General features: G+C 35.2%; 1 protein-coding gene across 1 annotated transcript in view; it reads right to left on the bottom strand.

Moving 5' to 3' along the window:
* Positions 1–4,046: 4,046 nt before the first annotated feature.
* The window catches only part of PLCL1 (Inactive phospholipase C-like protein 1), a gene marked incomplete at its 3' end in the record, with an annotated part of 104,622 nt that continues 85,738 nt past the window's right edge, over positions 4,047–22,930 (bottom strand). The window contains exons 16-20 of the mRNA XM_012937681.3: positions 20,597–20,700; positions 13,835–13,933; positions 11,480–12,127; positions 7,096–7,149; positions 4,047–5,087 (exon numbers count right to left, since the gene is read on the bottom strand). Of these exons, the coding sequence (XP_012793135.2) occupies positions 4,047–5,087; positions 7,096–7,149; positions 11,480–12,127; positions 13,835–13,933; positions 20,597–20,700 (1,946 nt within the window). The remainder of the gene's footprint in view (positions 5,088–7,095; positions 7,150–11,479; positions 12,128–13,834; positions 13,934–20,596; positions 20,701–22,930) is intronic.

Raw genomic sequence — 22,930 nt, forward strand, 5'->3', positions numbered from 1 at the left:
TTCTGCAGATTTTATTTTTGCACTGTTTAACAAAATATTGACTAGTTAAATGATTTCCCTACTTACATATTTAAATTGTTTTAACATAAGGTCGCTGTTCTCACTTCTGACTGATCGGATGATGTAGACAGTTTTTAATGTATAATACCCAATAATTCTTGGTGTTGCACCGCTTCCCCACAGGTCTATTAATTTCGATAGTTATCCACACTACCAGCCAGTCATAGGCAACATTGAACCAAGCACATATACATCGGTCTTTTTTTTACACTACATCATCAAAGCACGATAAAATTATCAAGATAAATGCCAGAGTTTTAGAAGGAATAAGAAACACTAGACGTAAGCAATATAATGCTTGGAGAAAGAATGATTTCTCGGCATAAAAATAATAAGTATTTTAAGGTAGTGATACCATACACACCATTGTGACTGGTTCTGAACCATGTCGTCCAACGTTTCGAACCATTGATTACAAGGACCTCATCCAAATAACCTGCACCTACCAACACGACTGTATTCAACAGTTAATGACTTGATAGACTAGTATCATTTCTTAGTATATCTGCCCCTAGCTTTGTTCCGACGTTATCCTTTACCAACTATGGCCGCATTTCGAAGTAAAACTTTTCAACAAACGTTTTACTTTTGTATCCCAATAAACTATATGTATGAAACAGTGAATTATTTAAATTTTTAGTTCTTTTTAGCATTCGCGATATGTTTTCCGAAAAGAAGTATAATATTATGACCAATAAGTGTGTGAACTGAACTAATAAATTCTTCTGGAGAGAAATACAAGAAGTTGATCAAATATTGAGAGGTGTTTATGGAGGTTACATATTAGATTAGACGTTTCAGTGGAGGTCGTGAAGATTAACATGATTAAAGACCAGGATGATAATCGATCGTCTGTGTTGGTGATAATAAGTTTGTCATACTTTCTATTTGCCGTATTATTGTGTGAATATTTGATAATGAACTAGGTGTGAGGAAATCGTATTTGTATGACAGTTACAGGAAAAAATGAGGTAGCTGAAAATGACGATTTAATAAGTATACTGCCGTTTAATGGGGGATTTGGAATTCGATAAAATTAATATCTCTAAAATTACGATCTAACTTCTTATTTAACTTAACAGAATACATACTGCCATATGATAATTTTTAATTGTTTTATATAGAAATGATAATTGAACTTGAGCCTATACCTGAATTCTATACAGATTTAAACTAGCTGTCACAAATGACCGTTTTTTTTCTTGCTAATTAGTGTGGTCACATCAATTAACGAATATTATGTTCGATTATTATGCCATCCAGAGGCTTAAATCAGTCAATGTTTTATAATTTTAACTAACCCCGTTAAGTGTCCTGATTTGTGAATTATTTCCTTATTAACAATCTAATCAATATTTCGGTTCATTCCTGTCGGTGTTAAGAGGTTGACAGTCTTGTCGAATATTTTACGTTCACTTGGCCTTTATTTGGTAACTATGATAACCAACTGTCTGTAAACCTACTTTCTATATTTACCATGAAATGATTCAGTGAACTTGAGGAAGTAACAAATCAACCATTCGTTGAATAAACTTTGATTTTCGTCATATGTATCAGTCTATCATGTATACACGTATGTGTAGAATGATTACGTTATATGCAAATAAGCTGGTTATACGATAATTTAGCGTTAATAAATTTGCTTAAAAAGTCTAATTCATCAGTATTGATAATTCACCAATAGTATTTGCTGGACATCTTCAGTAGATGGTCAGGGAATGAATAAAATCTATACCTCTTGAACATTAAATGTTCATACAGTTAAACGTTCAACTGATCAGAATAATCAATTTTCTTATGTAAATTACAATATGTCAAGTATCAGTAGTATAAACCTATATCTGTCTTGTTGAATTATTTATTAATAGAAGATAAACATCAGGTAAATCTGGCTGACGAGTCCCAAGTGGGACGGAGTGCGCGTCCTGGATTCCGCCTACTTACGCCTATTACTCCTGGTGAAGGACCATAGGCCGCCCACTAACACTCTCCACTCAACCCTGTTCTGGGAAATCCTTTCCAGTTGTTAGTCATCCTTTTCATATCTGATTCTATTTCCCGAAGTAATGTATTCTTTAGCCTTCCTCTTTTCCACTTCCGTTCAGGATCCCAAGTTAAGGCTTGTCTCGTGATGCAGTTTGGTGATTTGCGTAATGTATATCCAATTCATTTCCATCGTCTTTTCCTAATTTCCTCTTCAGTTGAAAGTTGATTTGCTCTCTCCCACAGTAGGTGGTTGCTGATGGTATCCGACCAATGGGTGTTGATTATCTTGGATAGACAACTATTTATAATTACTTGTACCATCTTCATGATGGTTGTAGTAGTTCTCCAAGTTTCAGCTCTGTCTGGATTCCATTGCTAGCCACCAAACCATATTTGCTTATAATGCTTGTGAATTAAGGCAATCCACACAGGATGCATATATGCCAACATGAGACTGATCAATTGCAGTTCTAAACATCAATGAAAGGATTCAAACAAACAATACCAAATGAATTTAAAGAAAAACATTGTTTTAAAAATCTATGATCTTTTCCTTATATATATATATATATATATATATATATATATATATATATATATATATTCTTGTTCAATTATGCTCATAGTATCTATCCTCTCGTCTCCTGTCCTCTCCTCTTCTCTACACGACAACCACCTCCACCCTCACTTTTTCAAAATACATAAATAAAACAAGCAATCTTAATTGATCATTACAATAAACGATAATAATTAAGATAAGATTTCAGTAAAATCTTGTTATTTTTCGTTTGTTGTTGTTGTTTCTTTTTTTTTTTACATTTTTTAACGGATACACAAATTCATTTTCAATGTAAATAATTAAAATGTTTATTAATTAGAATAGAAATAAATTCTGATTGAAATCTTTATCTACTCTCTCTCTCTCTCTTTCCCTTATCTTTACATATTTTATATTTAAATAAAAAATAGTTGAATTTATAATTATTACTACTCATGAGTAGTATTGAAATAAAACGTGTAATATTGTATTGTAGTGTATAAGTTACAATAGAATAATGTTTACAGTATATTCTATATTTATAATAAACATTGTTCATTGATCATTTAATTGTAAAAGAGAAAACAAACAAAAACAATCAGTAATCTAAGTTGATAGTGATAATAGTTTGATAGTTTTTCACTTTGAACAAAAACAAAAGAAGAAGAAACAGGAAAAAAAAAGTGCTTGTCAACAAATTTGTAAATGAAACTAAATGATAGAGAAAGTTTAAAAGGAAAAGAATAAGAAACAAAATGATGAGAGTTAAGTCATAATTAGAAGAAGAAGAGAAAGGAAAAGGAGGAAAAAAGAAAAAAAAACAAATCTGACCAACACAATATGAAATTCAATTTATAATTAAATGCATCAAATCTGAAAAAAGATTTTTATATATTTATATATGTAGATGTATAATGTTTAATTATGTATATAGAAGAATGTTGAATATTCCTTGGATCTATTTATTCACATGTACTTTTCGTGCAGAAAATGCGGACACTAATCTCTTCCCTCTCTCCGTATATATATATATATATACTATAGAATAGAATAGAGGTCCATCCTTTCTGCCAATTTTTCATATGATCTGAATCAATTAAGTGTACAATGTTTACATTGTTATTATAGTATGATTATTTAACATTTCATGCATAATGCAGGGTGGGGGGTCGAGGGGTAGGGATAAGGGAGAAATTAATCAATCAGTTATTCTAATTGTTTACAAATACTGATATCTGGAGTTTAACAAATTGTTTTTATACAATTTGAATACTCTTTTATTATGCTGATATCACAAATGTATAATATTTCTTTTCTTTGATAAGTTTGTTTATTCTGCTCTGTAATAGGAAATCTATTATGAATCATATAGGTGATGTATATATATATATATAAGGGGTATTTCAATCCAATGAATCATTTTGATATTCAAATGTTTTGGATAATCACATAAACCGGAAGTTTATTTCTTCCATGCTTGATTAAAACGATTTTTAATTTTTGATAAATTTCCTGATGATGAATTACTATAAGTTGGTAGTGTTTTTGTCATTGTTGTTGTTGTAGTTACACTATTTATACTACTATTAATATTTGTAAGATGAGTAGTATGAGTGTTAGTAGTAGTAGTAGTAGAAGCAGTAGTAGTTATTGTTGTAATGATACTAGGTGACATAATTGTTGTTGGTGTTGTTGTTGTTGTGCTTTCATTAGATGATAATATAGATTTTTGTTTAATATCTGTGGAAATCTTATATGAATAAAGATTTTTCACAATATTTGATTTGATTAAAGTTGTTTCATTTGAAATAAAATCAGATTGATTTGTACGGGAACTTTCTAATAAAGGTGATAATGAACTATTTAATGTTGTTGTATTATTATTCATAAAATTTGGCATTTCATCATCATTCACTATTCTTAATGATTGATCTAATGAAGTTTGATGATTTTGTATTAGATGATCTTGAATTATTGATTTATTCGTTAAAGGAATTTCTATACTTAATTCATTAGTCAATTGATCTTTATCGGAATAAGTTGGTGAAGAATGTGAATCAGTTAGATTAGTTATATTGGATTTGATTAAAAGACCAGTAGATTGACTAGATTCTTTTGCTTGTTTTATCCATTCATTAGATTCATTTAATAATAATGTCATTAGTTCAGTTTGTCCTGTTAATAAACGTAAATTCCAAGTTACATTATCAGCTACACGTGACATACGTCGCCAATAGATTGAGGTACCACTAGTAGTTGTTTTATTATTTCGATTATCTGTATTATCTTCTATAATTTGTGGAGTTACACGTTGGCTAATTTCTGATGTCAAACTACCAAAACGTGTTTCATGACTATGAGATATTGAACTCCTTAATGATGTAGTAGCTGCTGCCGCTGATGATGTTAATTTTGAAATGGTGGTAGCATGAGATGATGGCGCTTTTAAACCTTCTAAAAAAGTAGTGTATGCGTCTAAGGCAGTTCTTTGAGTTTGTTGTAACTAGAATTTATGTAATTAAGGAAAAAAGATGTAAAATATTCAGTTGATAAAAGTATTTATTAGTGGAAAGGATCAATTTTATAAGTTAAATCATCAGTTTCATAGTTTACCTTCCAGGATTTAGACGTAAATCAGTCTTAAAACAATATGGCGTGAAGTAGCAGTTCCCATACTTACTAGAAATAATCAGAGGAATGTATTTGTAATCACTCAAAATAGCATTACTTATCTTATACTCTAACTATTGAGCTTCAGTTAATTACTACTGCAGTCACAGGTGTTAGTTATCTTGGAGCCAAGTTCACTCAGTCTCAATTAGATGAGTATCTGTTGTTCGCATTGGAACTAAGTCAAAATCAAGCAAAAATGAAAAGTATTATAAAAGTCATACTGGATATTAGTATAATGATCGTTTCAGGAAGCTATAATCAACGGTGATGTATATCAGTTAGCCTATCGCACTGCATTGTTCTCCACTTAATTTCACGTCAGGATATCCTAACTCTAGGAAGTATAAAGGATCATAGTAGGTGGTTGAATCTTAACTATTGATATAGAATTACCTTGGAACAGAAAAATTCAAGGAATCTAACCAAACAGATTCTAGGGTGAGACTATAATTTATAGACGGCCTTTGAGCGACTCTAGACTGACCTTGAGTGTCTACCTAATAACGAGGACCAAATGAAGGTTATAAATTAATGTGAGGAATTATAATGATAATTTACAGTTGATGATTAAGGTTAGAAATTAGATTTAGGGTTTTCATCACCAATCGACATCAGCTATAATGCCAAAATGCTATTTATCCAAATGGATGAGTGAATTTCGCGCCAAAATCTGAGACCTGTTATCTTATACCTGATTAGTTCGTCTATAAATTAGAGTCTCGCCCACTTCATTAATTAAACAAAATAATCAATATTATTAGTTTATTCAATCTAGAACGACAAATATTATTTGCTGAAGTGACTTCATTTTGTTTGCTATGCTCTAAATCTTCTAAACATGCATCAAATCTGAATAGATCAATAAAGTGTTTCCTAAACGTAACGTTGAATATTAAATACATAAGATGATTTGGTTTAATAGTGGAAAATAATTCATCTTATACCAGAACGTTTGTTTTATTAGCGTTTATTTAAGAAACTAGTAGTATCAAGTCCTAATTTTCTTTAGTTCATCAGTTACTTTTGTCTTAAAATGTTCTTGAAATTCAAATAAACAGTCGTAACTGGTGGAGATCAGACATATTAAGAGTGAAACATTTGTTCACAGTGAAACTGAATGACTCACTCTATACGATGAATTGGTTTATTTTGAAACTACCAGTGAACGTCAATCCAGCTGTTTTAATGATGAATGATTCTCCACTAGACCTGATGATCTTCAATCCAAGCCCCGGTAAAGTCATAGGTGCTCACTGCTGAGTAGTCTCGTACTGGAATGAAACAGCTATACATTACTGCAGAAGGTCGGTCGCGGTCCGAATAACCCAATAGTGACGTCTCTGGCTGTGTGATACGGGATCGAATACGTAAGGGAGCAACAGTTCCCTCAAGACTACAGGTACACCTTGCTGACGAGTGCTAAGTAGCACGAAACACGAGTCCAGGATTTCCTGTTTACTACCTTTAACCACCATCTAAGCTATACATTACTCTCTGGTTTATAATGGTATCTCGACTGAAATTAGTTTGTGACCAATACAACCTACAAACTGTTAGACTTATCATTTACATTATAGATTCAGTGAAGTTAAAATATGGAACATTGGATATCTACTCAGTAGCTGAAAAGTTAAATGCCCACCTTGAGGCCTGGAAGTATTATGCTTTTATCGCTGGTCAGATAGTATATATGCATTACTAAAGAGGCCTGATTTCAGCCGAAACCACTGCTTAATTCTTCTTGAATTTTCTAATCACTATCCTATCAGATCTCACTTTAATACTAATAACTAATTTTAATAAATATTAGTTATAATTAAGTATAGAAAATAACATACTTTTACTCGAAGATATGGTCCTTGTTTAATCAGTGTTTTACAAGATTCAATAAGCTAAAAACAAAAACAAAAGACAGTTGAAATAAACAAACAAAAATCAACTATACAAAGTAAATATTTTATTTGTGAAGTGTTCAATTCAGTCAGTCAGTCAGCTACAACGTAGAACCAGGCACATATATACATCAGTCCAAGTTGCCATACCTCATTAGCACAGCAAGACTAACATCGGATTCATAAAAGTAGTTAATTCAGAAGTGGTAATATATAAAAGGAAGATTGTATATAAGGATATAGTACAGGAAGAAACAATTAGTTTGTAGAAAGAAATATATGAAGCGATTTTAATTTCATAGTTTAAGAGAAGACAAAGAATATATACACCTACACCATTATGGCCGATTCTGAGCCATCTCACCAAGAGTCTCCAACCATTAGTTACGATAGTCACGCGAACCCCAATCAAGTAGTCTGCATCTACCAACATGGCTCAGACTAGAAGTTAGTGACTTCAAGCACTGATGCCACGTTTTGGTTTGACCTTCTCTAATATTCTTCTAACCATCAACAACGGTTAGCATTGCGCATCGTGCTAGTCGATGTTCAGGCATACGTAACGCGTGGCCCAACCATCTCAATCGATGGAGATTCACAACCTCATCAACTGATTTACCATTATTCCCTAATACCCAGTGTCTAACCTCACTATTACTTACCCGGTGTTCCCAGCAGATGTGAGCAATATTTCTAAGGCATCTGTGATCAAATACTAGTAGCTTACAAGTATCCTCTACTCTTAATGGCCATGTTTCGCTGCCGTAAATTAAAACAGAACGGACTGCCGCGCAGTATACTCGTCCGTTTATTGATAGACGGATATCTCGCAATCTCCACAGGTGACGTAAGTTGGCAAAAGCCAAACGAGCTTCTCGAATCCGTGCTGTGTTGACACAGGCCAGTCCTGATTCATTGACATTCATTTAGAGTGGGAGAAGCGCATTCCAAACATTTTAGCATTGTTGCTTAGTGCTATCAAAGGACTTTGCATTTTATCAGTGTCTTCACCGAACAGGACTATGTCATCTGCGTATTGTAAGTCGATAAGTGGACCTCCTGGTAGGAGATCAATACCCGGGAATTCAGTCGACGAGAGCGTTATTTCCATATGTATGTCTATGATGAAGTTAAACAAAAATGGAGAAAGTAGACAGCCTTGAAGGACACCACTTGAGATTTCAAAAGCAGATGACAGTTCGCCATAAGCTCTGACTCAACTGGTAACGTTCGAGTAAAGAGTCTTCACAAGGTTAATGTACTTCTGAGGTACGCCTTTCAATGACAGACACTGCCACAGGATCTTGCGGTCTACGGAGTCAATTCAAGCATTATAAGATTTATTTCATAGATGAAGGGGGGAGGGGTAAGCTAATTTTGAAGATAACATTTTTTAAATTTTTTTGGTATCAACAAGTAACCAATCCAAATGATTGTTAGTCACATTGTCGGAAAATATTTTTTTTATTTTATTTTACAATTAAACAAAAAAAGTTTACTTGAATTTCTAAGTGAACATACTTTTATAGTTAATTGCTATAAACAACACAATGAATTGAAATGATTCTAAATAATCAGTAATTGTATTCACATAACGTAATTTTCATAATTTGTATCATGGACTGTGATCTCAGTTATGGAAAAAATTAAAGGTCTAGAAATAACGAATAGCTGTCTAGTTCTAGTATGGGACTTCTTAACACTATCCTACTAAGGATCTTTGAATTTCATGGTATGCATCTAACCTTCATTATTTATTTGTATACATAAATATCGGCTCAAAGGAATACACAAGTCACTTGGTTTGTGCCTGGGTGCCCAACTCGAAGCAGCTGCTTTTCTTAGGGGGCTTTCGACCTAAAGGTATGATCCACGAGACGGTGGAGAATCGTAAGGAGATGCAGTCACATGGTAGCCGTTGACCAACAATTGGTTCATACGCCATTTGTTCCTTCAGGATACTGGAGCCCATGTGCACCATTGGTTTGGAATGAGGGTTTTCCAACTCCACTTGTTGGACTCTGTATCCACCGACTCGGCCAAAGCGTCGGACATTCACTTTTCGTTCTCTCTCTTCTGATGCGAGAAGGCAGTGAGTAGGACTTCCCTGTCAGTGGCTATATACGCGTGGTTATGTGGGAGCATTTCGAGATGAAGATCTAACTCTCCCCACTCTCAACCGTACAAGGGCATTTAGGGGCACTTAATCTTCATACTACTAAGTATTCAGTACTTATATGTCTAACTTCAAACAGTTTACGACATCATATAACCATCTTTCAACACCCGATACTAAGTTCACTGGTTATTATCCGTCCGCTCTTAGAGAAATCATAATATATCTGATCAGTAATGCAAGTTGAATAGGAAGTAATTAATTTCACACTGCAGTTTTCAATGCTGTTTATAAACTGTCAATGAAGGTATTTCAATATGTTTATCAGAAAAAAAGTGTTTCAAAAGAATTTATGTATATGGAAAAGTGATGAGTAACAACAAACAGTAGATTTTCAAAGGGCAATATGGGATTGTTATGTTTTTCTTTTATGACTTTTTCTTCTTAAATATCTAAGTGATTTCAGTATATCTTCAATTTAACATATAACAAGGATAATATTACAATCATTGTGAAAGGAATCTTTTTGATTGGTTATGTAATTCCGGTTTTAAATCTTTAATAGGATACAATAAAATTAGGCTACCAATGTAACAAACTGATATGAACTGTCATATCACTATCTGGCTTTGCTTAAACAATGAATGGTAACCAAAAAGAATTGATGATTGGAAACTTCAAATGTAATAATATGATTTGGTCTAAGATCAATATCTTAGCCTGCCTCCTAATAAAGTGAAAATTTCTTAATTTTGAACTCTGATTTCATTCTGGTTTATTGTTTGTACGGCTGTTAGATTTTTATACCTAAGTGTAACTAGCTGGTGATAGAAAGATTTCATTTATGAAACTTGGCTACTTATTTTACTTGAAAGTAGTGTGATTTGCTTATAAGCTCTCAGCATGTTAGGAAATACAATAGAATAATTCCAAATATTTACCATGTAATTTTCACTTATTTTTCTTGAATTATCAAAGATAGCAAACACCCATATGTACTTAAAATCAGGAACGATGAAGTCAGCGACTGAACATGTGTTCTCTAGGAATATACAATTCATGCTTATATTTCTCTTAACCCAATTGGCCAATAATTCAATATTATTGGTGAGGATCCACTATAAATTCGGAATTGTTTGACTTTATAAGTTATACCCTATAAGAGTTTCTAAATATTCACTTGTGGTGAGAAGAATCCTAGATTTAGATAACATTTCACATGTAATCAAAGTGAATAATAATAATAATAATCAGTTACCTTCAGATCTCTAACTACATAGTGAATAACTTAAAGCCCTATTGGAAAGAAGTAATTCATGTCGTAAACTAGGTTATGGTTGTTATTGAGTATTCAAGTTGCTGATAGTTAATGATATCCATACTATATTACGAGTAAACTAGAATTGAGAAAATGCATGAGCCTTGATATTTTAATTCGTCCTCTTGAGTGCTGTTAGAGGTGTGAGGGCGGTTATCACTTCCCGGTTGCCCACACCGTGGAAGGGTTCTTCTGGAGGTAACTGAAAAGGAAGTTGGATTAGAGGTGGTCTTGGTCACCTGAGAGCGTGACTGCAGTGCCCAAGGGACAACTGCTTGAGGTCGGTCACACACGACCTTTTTATGGGTAATTTTTGTGTTAGCTCCGTACTTGTTGAGGCCTTATTACCGGAGACGGATATCCGTGGGATAAGGCAAGGTGTGCATTTTCAGGGTCGACCTTTTCTAACCCCACCCCTCTCTGTGGGAAGGCAGCATCGCTGTCATACTGGTTGTCTAAAGGAAACACCTTACTGCTGTCACACCTCTGTACAGTCGGCAGTACGACTTCGCCTTCGGACCTTGGGTTTGTTGCTTTTGGTTTTACCGCTCTTCAACCGACCTATCTGACATGGTAGGACCTTGAGGAGCGGTTGTTCCAGCCAGTATAGCTCGGTTGCTTCATCACGATAGGCAAGCCCGACCACGACGTCAGGGTAGCAACAACGGTCGAGTTTAATTCGTCCTAATTGTATCTTATAAACCATGGGAGGTAAAGCCGTGGAGTTGAATACCGTACATTTTCGTAGGTTTATACTTCGATTAAACATCTCTAATGTGTTCATAAAAGACATACAATCATATACTTTCGTTATTTATGGTAAATTAAACTCATTTGTTTGCTGGGAGTCTAACGTGCGGTAGATTCTGGCATTTAATAGATTAAAAGTAACTTACATTTTCGAACTCATTGACAGCTTTTTTCAATTTATCCAAACGTCCAACGGAAAAAGAAGAAATACTACTGCTACTTGAATGAATACTTGGTCGCCTTGCTATATTATTTGTCGAAATAGTTGGTGAATGTTCCTGTACGCTATGGGTACTACTATTACCATTACCATGACAACCCATAACATCAATTGATAAAGCTGATGCTGAATCTTCATCAATTGATTTTGTGCTACTTTTTAAGCGTCTATTTAAAAATAGTCGAGGGGAAAGAATTAATGAAGGTGAACGATGCAATCCAGGCGCAGGAGAAAAACGTAATGAAGAATTACGGGTTAATGATGATCCAAGTGTACCATGATGAGATACTGGATCACCGAGTGTACTTAAACTTGGATAACCACTTAGCCCGGATCCAGAGAATGAATTTTGTAGCTCTAAATGAGGCATTTCATCTTCTGGTCTAATACGCATACGTACAGGCCACAGATCTGGTGATCCGAACGCTGTTGCAATACGTGTAGACAACGCTCGAATACATTGATTCATGGATAATGGTGTTGATGTTTCACCACACAGTCGTCTAAAATTATCGAAACTAGTGAGTACAGATGTTCGGAGTTCACACACTTGACGTAATGTTGTTGCCGTAGCCTAAAATTAGGAAAAAATAGGCGATAAAAATACTCAAATGTAGGTGAAATTAGCAAACATAGATTGTGGCTATCAGTGGAATATCATATCTGAGATTCGTCAGTTGGATGTACCTGCATATTAGTGTTGATATTCATACTCAGATTTGAGCTCAGTACATAATGCTTTAAACGACAACTCTTCACATAGCAAGCTATTGAATGTAAGTGCTATTAACCTGTTCGTCGGGAAAACATAAACCATTAAAAAGTAATTTCATACAATTTACTCCCGTAATAAATTTAAGCACAGAAAAAGTAAATTTTTGATGTCGTTACAAATAGCCTTATATCTGTTGAACGAATTAGTGGCTAAATTGAATCTATAGATTAGCGAATAGAACGTCATGGCTTGAAGTTAAAGCTGATGGATTCGAGTTTCCGTGTGAACAGTCAATCTAGGATCCAGGTTCATCCAGCTGACGCGTCTTATATATGGCGGAACTAACGTGATGAATTCCATTGCTAATCACAACCCAAATATACTAAAACGTTTAACTGAGAAGTAATATCGCGAAACCCATACTGGAAGCACATATACCAATGTAGACTGATCAGTTGGGGCTTTGATATCAATGATGAGAAAGTGGGGACGAAACAAGCGTCTTGTCGTATAGGAGTATTTTAAAGGGAGATAAAAATGATGTACCCTAAGTTGTAACTAGAAGTTTTCGTAACTTTTCTCTACGTATTTAATGAATAGATTAGTTTTTGGTGGAGTTTTGTTCTCTGAGCTGGATGGTTCGGTCGTGGAGCTCTCATCGTTCTTCTGAACGACATCATCAGCACAAACTTCAGATAGAAGTGAAGTGTTTGAATCTCTCCATATGTGTCTCAAAGCTTGTTCTGTGCGCCTCGACACATATGGAGAAATTCAAACACTTCACTTCTATCTGAAGTTTGTGCTGATGATGTCGTTCAGAAGAACGATGAAAGCTCCACGACCAAACCATCCAGCTCAGAGAACAAAACTCCACCAAAATCATCCACCTGAGCTACAAATCTTCTCCACCATCTCGAATAGATTAGTAGTCCGAAATCTGTTAGTGGTGACAGCTGTAGTTACAATTTATAGTACTGTGACAAAGGTAATGATAAGACTGCAACAATGTGTAGCTCAAGATTTGATTCTTTAAAATAATGTGCCCTGCTCCAATCCAGATGATTTGAAACAGTTGAGTGAAAGTCTTAAAGCCAATGTTTGTGCTAGTTACTAATTATTAGTGACGTATTTCTCCCATCTTTAGAGTAATCACAAATATCTCGTTAATTACCTCTCTGACAGTGACAGATTTCAGTTGAACAGGAAACATAAGTTTCCTCAGAGTTGTAAGTACACCATACAGATAAACAATAAGTAATGCAACATTTAGATCCAGGACTTTTCGCTGATCGCTTTCAAGTGCTTAAAGGTTACATTTTAGTTTTTACTTATCAGTTTAGCTGATCTATCAACAACAGAAGGGCAATGAAATATATTTATAATGAATTAAGTTGACCAATAAATATACTCTTCATGGTCATTAGTGATGATCCTGGTTCCAGTATTTTCAAGGTTAATTCTTTCTAAAAAACTAGCAAACGTTCATTGATATCGATATATCAATCTAAAAAAAAACTTATTAAGAAAGTAGAAAACAAATTTATTTGATAAAAAATATATAGTTACCTTGAATATTTCATCAAATGTGGAAACACCAACTTTTTTCAACTGTAATTGTCGACGATTACGTGAACGCCATCTATGAAGTAGACCAGTATTTGTTTCCTGTTTAATTAAGAAAGAGAATAACACTTAAAGTTTTGAATTTGTTTATTACTCTGTTTTGAATTTATCATGTGCAAATGATCTTTATTAATCAATAACACACAAAAAGCAGTTCATTACCAGTTATCAAAATCATTTGTTCTACTGATGGAAAGTGGCTAGCGGTGGAATCCAGGACGCGCGTCTCGTCCTATTTGGGACTCGTCAGTTGGATGTACCTGTACCTCATAGAGTCGATGTTCACTCTGGAACTCGAACCCAGTACCATTCGCTTCAAACGCCATCGCGTTATCCACTCAGCTACTGAGTCCTGATAGCCACTTGCTTGTGCAATGGGGTCCTATTAATAGGACGAAACGCGCGTCAAACTGGATTCTACTGCTAGCCACTATCTATCATTGTCTACAAATAGCTTGTGAATTAAGACAATATCGAGGCATACGCACAGTATGCACATATGCCAATAACAGACTGATCAATTGCAGTCTTAAACCTCAATGGGAAGATACAAGCCAAACAATACCAAGTGAAATCATTTGTTCTACTGATAAAAATCAGCGGATTTATGACGGAAATCAAGAATTTGTGTTGATAATACACGAATCGAAGACAAATATAATTGCTACCGTGAAACCATAAACTCTGTTGAATCACAGAATATTAAAAGTAAAAAATATGACTTTTGAGAAATAAATTTTTATGGAATGATGATATTACTACTGATATACATTATTAAGTAATATAAAACCGCAGCAAAAAAGGTGATAATGGTTGGTTGAATAATAGAATGAATTGTCTGTCAAAGTTACGCTTGTGTTGTGTTTAGCGACGTGAATCAAAATCTGGAGTCGAAGATTGTCAACCATACTGACAACTGACCTAAAATATTGACTCTTATTTCCATTGCTTCTTATTGATTACACAAAATGAAAATTAGAATAGTGATGATGTAATTAATCTATTAGATATCAACTACTTAATTTTCAGTTCAAAAAACCCCCCGATTTATCTACTTTTATTTAGTCATTTCAAAATAGAACTCACTAAAGTCACTGTAGGGAAATGTCGAATGAGTAAATTTTAGCTTGACTAGAGAATGAGACTAACTTATTAAAATTTGTAAGAAAAGCTATTTAGATAATGGTTATCAGTAGAGTAATCAGTTCTAAATATGGCATAACACATGTATTCTATGTTCCCACTACTAAGTAATAACAAAAATATTTGAAAAAAATTCATTTCGATGATCGACAATGAGTAGATATACCCTTACGAATAATAATGACGAATTACTTCCGTTGTCGGATAATGAAATAAACAAGCAAAAACAAAATCTTTGCCAGTTTGAAATGTCCCAGATTTTGACTAGAAGTTGGTTACGAAAAAATGAAAACAAATTAGACATATGTATCACTAAATTACATTTGTAATTTTTAAGGAGATGATCCTTTCTATAGGATTAAAATCAACAATAATTAATGTTACATTTAGAGACGTTGCAAGTCCGCCTGGAGCCCCTACGGAGGATACTGCCGGTCCCAAGCCCGGATAAAGGAGGAGGGTTGGGCATGGAGTTAGCGATCCCATTTCGTAGAAAACTAACTCGCTGAAAAAACACTAACCAAAAAATCATTTAAACCCTTTGAACTCTGCCCTGGGAGTCAGAAGGTCTTCATTTAGAAGAGTTATGACGCCTCATGATGAAAGCCAAATTCCTTCGGAAGTTACGAGGCCGATGCCCCTTCTGACAACCAGAGCGACCATTTATTTGGGTACATGGAATGTTCGTACAATGTGGGACACCGGGAGAGCCTTCCAAATTGCTGCAGAAATGAGAAGATACAACCTAGAGGTACTTGGGATCAGTGAAACACATTGGACGCAAGTTGGACAACAACGACTAGCTTCAGGAGAGCTTCTGTTATACTCCGGCCATGAAGAAGAAAATGCACCACATACACAAGGAGTTGCATTGATGCTGTCCAAACAAGCTCAAAATGCGCTTATAGGATGGGAATCTCATGGACCTAGGATCATCAAAGCCTCGTTCAAAACAAAGAAAGAGGGTATTTCAATGAACATCATCCAATGCTGTGCGCCTACCAACGACTACAATGAAGACGCTAAAGATCAATTCTACAATAGGCTGCAGTCAATCGTCGAGAAGTGCCCAAAAAAGGACCTGACCATTCTGATGGGAGATTTCAACGCCAAGGTTGGAACGGACAACACTGGATATGAAGACATCATGGGACGACACGGACTGGGAGAAAGAAACAAAAATAGTGAGAGATTTGCAAACCTATGTGCCTTCAATAAACTGGTCATAGGCGGCACCATATTCCCACATAAACGCATACACAAAACCACATGGACTTCACCGGATCACACTACACAAAACCAAATCGACCATATTTGCTTCAACAAAACATTCAGGAGGACGATGGAGGACGTGAGAACCAAGAGAGGAGCTGCTATAGCATCAGATCATCACTTGCTGGTCGCCAAGATGAAATTGAAACTCAAGAAGCACTGGACAACGGGGCGGACAATATCACAAAAGTTCAATACGGCCTTTCTTCAGGATACTAACAAACTCAACAAATTCAAGATAGACCTCAGCAACAAGTTCCAGGTCTTTCATGATCTACTCAATGGAGAAGGAACTACTATGGATAGCAACTGAAAGGAGATCAAAGAGGCAATCACTTCAACATGTCATGAGGTCCTGGGTCACAAGAAGCACCATCACAAGGAATGGATCACTGTTGATATACTGGATAAGATTCAAGAAAGAAGGAACAAGAGGGCAGCAATCAATACCATCCGAACAAGAGCAGAAAAAGCCAAGGCACAAGCTAAATACACAGAATTAAACAAGCTAGTGAAGAGGAGCATCAGAACTGACAAACGTAAATATGTAGATCAAGTAATGACGGCAGGAAAGGCTCCAAGAGAAGGAAACATGAGACAACTGTATGACACGCCAAAGAAACTCTGAAAATTATCATAAACCGGAGCGACCAGTGAAAAGCAAGGAAGGCAAGGTAATCACCAACATTGAAGAACAACGAAACAGGTGGGTAGAACACTTCTAAGAACTCTTGAATCGACCAGCCCCACTGAACCCACCCAATATCGAAGCAGCACCCACGGACCTCCCAACTGATGTTGGCCCATCAACAATTGAAAAGATCAGCATGGCTATCGGACAAATCAAGAGTGGCAAAGCAGCAGGACCAGACAACATTCCAGCAGAGGCACTGAAAGCAGACGTAGCAGTAACTGCAAAGATACTCCACATTCTCTTCAATAAGATTTGGGATGAGGAACAAGTACCAAAAGACTGGAAAGAAGGACTTCTGGTCAAAATACCGAAGAAAGGCGATCTCAGCAACTGTGATAACTACAGGGGCATCACTCTTCTCTCAATACCAGGAAAAGTCTTCAACAGGGTATTGTTAAACAGGATGAAGGACTGCGTAGACGTCCAACTTCGTGACCAACAGGCAGGATTCCGTAAGGATAAATGGTGTACAAACCAAATCGCAACTCTACTGATCATTGTGGAACAACCAATTGAATGGAATTCATCACTCTACACCAACTTCATTGACTACGAAAAAGCATTTGATAGAGTGGACAGAACAATACTATGGAAGCTTCTTCGATACAACGGCGTGCCTCAGAAGATAGTCAATATCATACAGAACTCATATGATGGGTTAAACTGCAAAACCGTGCATGGAGGACAATTGACAGACTCGTTCGAGGTAAAGACCGGTGTCAGGCAAGGCTGCTTACTCTCACCCTTTCTCTTTCTCCTGATGATCGATTGGATCATGATCTGGCCCTCCTATCGTAAACGCAACAACAAATTCAGGAGAAGACGACCAGTGTAGCAGCAGTTTCATCAGCAGTAGATCTCAACATACACAAAGGGAAAAGCAAGATTCTCCGACACAACACAGCATGCACCAATCGAATCACACTTGACGGAGAAGATTTCGAAGATGTAAAAACCTTCACATATCTGCGCAGCATCATTGATGAACACGGTGGTTCTGATGCAGGCGTGAAGGAGTGGATTGGCAAAGCAAGAGCAGCATATTTACAACTGAAGAACATCTGGAACTCAAAGCAACTGTCAGTCAATACCAACATCAGGATTTTCAATACAAATGTCAATACACTTCTACTGTATGGGGTGGAAACTTGGACAACTACGAAAACCATCATTCAGAAGATACAGGTGTTTATTAACAGTTGTCTACACAAAATACTTCGGATCTATTGGCCGGACACTATTAGCAACAACCTACTATGGGAGAGAACAAACCAGATCTCAGTGGAGGAACAAATCACGAAGAATCGCTGGAAGTGGATAGAATACACATTGAGGAAATCACCCAACTGCGTCACAAGACAAGCACTCACATGGAATCCTCAATGCCAAAGAAGGAGAGGAAGACCAAAGAACACATTACTCCGAGAAATGGAGAGAGACATGGGAAAAATGAACAAGAATTGGATGGAACTAGAAAAGAAGTCGGAGGACAAAGTGTGTTGGAGAATGCTGGTCGGCGGCCAAATACTCCATTGGGAGTAACAGGCGTAAGTAAGTAAAAAAAGTAGAGACGTTGCCACTAAGCTATTTGGACTACTACTGACTTCATCTAAAACTGAGATATTTACAGTTGGTTAATCAGTGAGTTGTTTCAAATTTCTTGTCTATTTAGTCCTTAGTACTAATTGAATCCCAGACATTGATTAAATATAAAAGTGATGAATATATCCAAATTGCTGAAACGTAATTAAACAACGTGAGGGACATTCGAACTAACTACTTACTGGGTTGAATGTCGAATATTGTAACCACTAAATTATCAATGAGCAGAAAGTAAGTTAATTTAAACAAACACCAACAAGACGCTAATCAACTACAGTTCTAAACAACAATCGGAAGATACAAGTAAAACAACGCCAAGTGAATTTAAACGTCACTCAATTGCACAAGTAGGTGGCTATCAGGACTCAGTAGATAAGTGGAGAACACCATAGCGTTTGAAGCCAACGATACTGGGTTCAATTCCCAGAGTGAGCATCAACTCTGACACGCAGGTATAGTGAATAAGAACATGAGTGGGGATAATCGAACCTACTTGGCACGGAATTACAGAGCATTTCACTAAAATCTGAGAAGCATACAGTAAATCGTTAATTTGCAAAATATTAATCCATCGTCTCACATTTGACTGTTCGTTCGCAAATATCAGTCCATTGTCTGGAATTACATTGTTCAAACATTTTCATACCAATTGCGTTCCATTTCTTTTCTTTCCTTATCAATCTTCCACTGAAATACATTCTATGCCTGACCACAGTTATATACTACTTATAAGGATTTAAGTTTTTAACTAGTGAAATTAGAAGCTGTCCATAGTTCTTATAAAGTATAGTTATTTACTACAATAAAACAGAGGATATATGTAGATTATCATAATTATCTCGTTCCCACAATATAGTATGAATATTTATCTATTTCGGTCATAAATACAATTTAGTTTATAAAAAATCATGAAAAGAGTTTTGAAAACAGATTTCCCTATCTTCAACATTTTGTTGTTTTTTATGTGGCTTGCATCACAAACAGATTTTAGGTAGATAATTATTGAAAGACAGGAGGCACTAGATAAATGTTTCATCTCAGCAGAAGATTTCTTAAAAGTGCTCATCCATGATCTTATATGGGGTTGAATCTAGAACCTTTAAACCTTGTCGCAAACGTTTAGTCTTTAGATAACTAAGTCGACAAACAATTATTTAAGTGCTTAACCTCAGTCGGTTTGCGATACTGAGAAATTGTCTTCCATTGTTAGTGGTGGGTAACTAATTCATGTCCTATATGATTCAATTCCAACAGTTACACCTTCTCATTGGAGTTTTCCATAATTTTATTTGTCATCGCGGTATAAATCGTTTAAGATTGCACGTATGACTCTCTGATAAGTGCCAGCCAACAAAAAATCTAGGTCTAGAGTCTTGTAGCTGATGCATGTCTTGTGGATTTTGAGTCATAAAATATACACAGTAAATACTCTGGCTATTTTTGTCTTCTGATTGGACAGGCTAGAATCGAAGAAGTCAGGTAGGACAATCAGAGCACTTAATATTATGAATGTTACATTTTTTCCAAAGCAGTGTATAACAAATATTCCAAGCTTTTAGCTTGTCAATAGCTATTGAACTATTATTAGTTTGTCAAAAGAACTATGTTTAAGAATGTAATAAATCCTCAAAAATCACACAATTAAATCAACTACATCTAGCCGGCTATCTTCTTTTTGGTTGAGATCATGAATTGATTGATGTTAGATCACCATTGAAAACCTGGAAGCACTAGACGGCCATTTCGTCATATTGTGGGACTCCTCAGAAGTATGCATCCACGATCCTGCCCTCGGGATTCGAACCCAGGGTCTTCGATCTCGCGCGCGAACGCTTAACCTCTAGAACACTGAGTCGGTATCCAACAGTGTTAATGTCTAACCTCAACCAATTCATGATCTCAATCAAAAACTTAATAATCTTCTTTTTGTTCATTTCATTATATAAAAAGTACCAATCGAAATAGTAATATCATTAGTAATTTTTTTTCCTTACCCCATGTGAATTATCTGTTCCAGTTGTAATGGTAATGTGTACAAATAAAGTAGCAAGTGGAATTGGCTCACCAGTATCACTTCGTAAACGGACATGTCGAAAACCTAAAACAGAGAAATTTTTTATAAGAAAAGGTAAAGAAAAAAATGATTACAATTATTCGAATACTTTACATACTTATCTGATTTATGAGTGTGTGTGTGTGTGTGAATGTGAGTGTGTATTTGTGTTACCAATTACTGATGTTTCACTATGATTAGTTACTATCTCCGTAACTAATTTCTTTGAAAATGAAATCAACATAGTAATGCTTATAACACTGTGCCGTAATTGATTTTACTTTAATTTCATATTATTATAAAGTGAAGTTTATAGTTCCTTCAACCTTACTAAAAGACAAGTAAGCAAGTGTAATAGCAACCCATCAACTAACTAATATTGGATTAAGTGCAGCTAGCCAAATAATTTGTAAATATTACATAAAATCAAATAGAAAGTAAATAATGTAAGATCATTTTATGGAAATGTTGCTTTGGAAATGGTCTTCAATATCAAAGATGATCTAATAATGTAAGAAATTTCAAGAATTTGATTACATTCAATTCACAATATTAAGCAACCAGACAGTTCGGTTGGAATTCGCTAAGAAATATTGTATTTACATTTCCGCATTCAAGAATGAATCTTCTTCATGATGTTTTCAATATTTCAAATTGTTCGAACTCAAGTTAACCTCAATAACTATCCTATTTCCCTTTGATATTAAGGCAAATAAATAACAGACCTGTACTACTTAAAAAAAACACACAATCTGGATCAATGCTTTTACATATGAAACATCAAGTGATTTCTGTCTGTCAGTGACAGAGGATAGTCATCAGGAAAATTATGCACCAACATAGGAACAAAAATCAAACCAATGAGAGATACAACCAAAACAAAGAAGTAAACAATGACAGGTTTAAGGTCAATAAGAATCAATCAACATCGAGGTCTACAGGACAGGTTGTGAATGACATATGCAGAAATTCGAACACTTCACTTCCTTTTTGAAGTTTCTGCTGATGATGTCGCTCAGAAGAACAATGAAAGCTCCACAACCAAACCATCTATCTCAGAGAACAAAACTTCATCAAAAACAGAGGATAGTCGCTTGGCTACAATTCATATCCGTTAATACTGATTAGTATTTAATAAAAGATTAATTTATATAGTAATATATTTCTCTATGATTGTTATATCCGAGCGAAGGTTAAGACATGAGTAAATTCTGAGATATATTAATTGACTAATATTATCTATACATTTTTACGGTATAGCTATTCAATAATTAGATTATGTATATTTATATTCCCCTTATTATAAGCTTCATTTTGACCTATAATTTATTATTGTACGATTTACTGTTCTTAAGCTATGTTCAGTTTGTTTACTACGGCCTCCCACGTTCAGTCACTTTTTGGCTTTATTCTGTACAAATGTTATTTCCTATTTTATGGTGCGTTGCGGTCTGTTTGTTTGATATATAAACCCAGTATGTCTGAAATAAATGATTCGATTCGATTCGCATAGTGAGAGCTGGTATTCGGTGTTCTGGACTCAAGTGGACGGGCTAGGCGGACATAGGACCAATAAAGACGTTAGACTGTCTATACCGGTCGAACGTCATTGGTTCGGTACAGTGCTAAGAATGTATAGGTCGTATTTTGATTGGTGGGTGAATCATGTGATAAAAAGCCGGACATAAAGTCATAACAACGATAACATTACTAACAAAGTATTACATTCAAGTACTTTATACACACCACGCTACTGAATTACAGTTTATTCAAGTAATGAATCACGAATAAAATAACAATTTTGAAATGATGATTATAATTTGTAGTTGAAGAGAGCAACTTCATTGAAATCATTTTCCCTGTGGTTAGTAGCTTAGACATGAAACTGTTACCATGTTTCTAGATAACACCATCGTCATCATGAATTGGTTATGGAAGTTTCTATCTTATGTTTAAGTAGATGATGTTATCTAGCAAGATAAATGAAGAAGTTTTATAACTAAACTATTTAGCACAGAAAAATCGATTTCAACAAAACTATCAATGCTTACATAATCTGAAATATTACATACCATAGTATTTTGTATTCTCTAAAATAATTTTTTACTTTATTCTTATAAGCAAGAGATTTTTAACAGTTGAGATCATGAGTCAATTGAAGCTAGACCACCATAGAAAACCTGGAAGCACTGGACGACTGTTTCGTCCTATTGTAAGACTCCTCAGAAGTGCTCATCCACGACCCCACCTTGCGGGATTCGAACTCAGGACCTAT

The sequence above is a fragment of the Schistosoma haematobium genome, chromosome 3 (assembly GCF_000699445.3).
Source record: "Schistosoma haematobium chromosome 3, whole genome shotgun sequence".
In the NCBI taxonomy this organism is placed as follows: domain Eukaryota; kingdom Metazoa; phylum Platyhelminthes; class Trematoda; order Strigeidida; family Schistosomatidae; genus Schistosoma; species Schistosoma haematobium.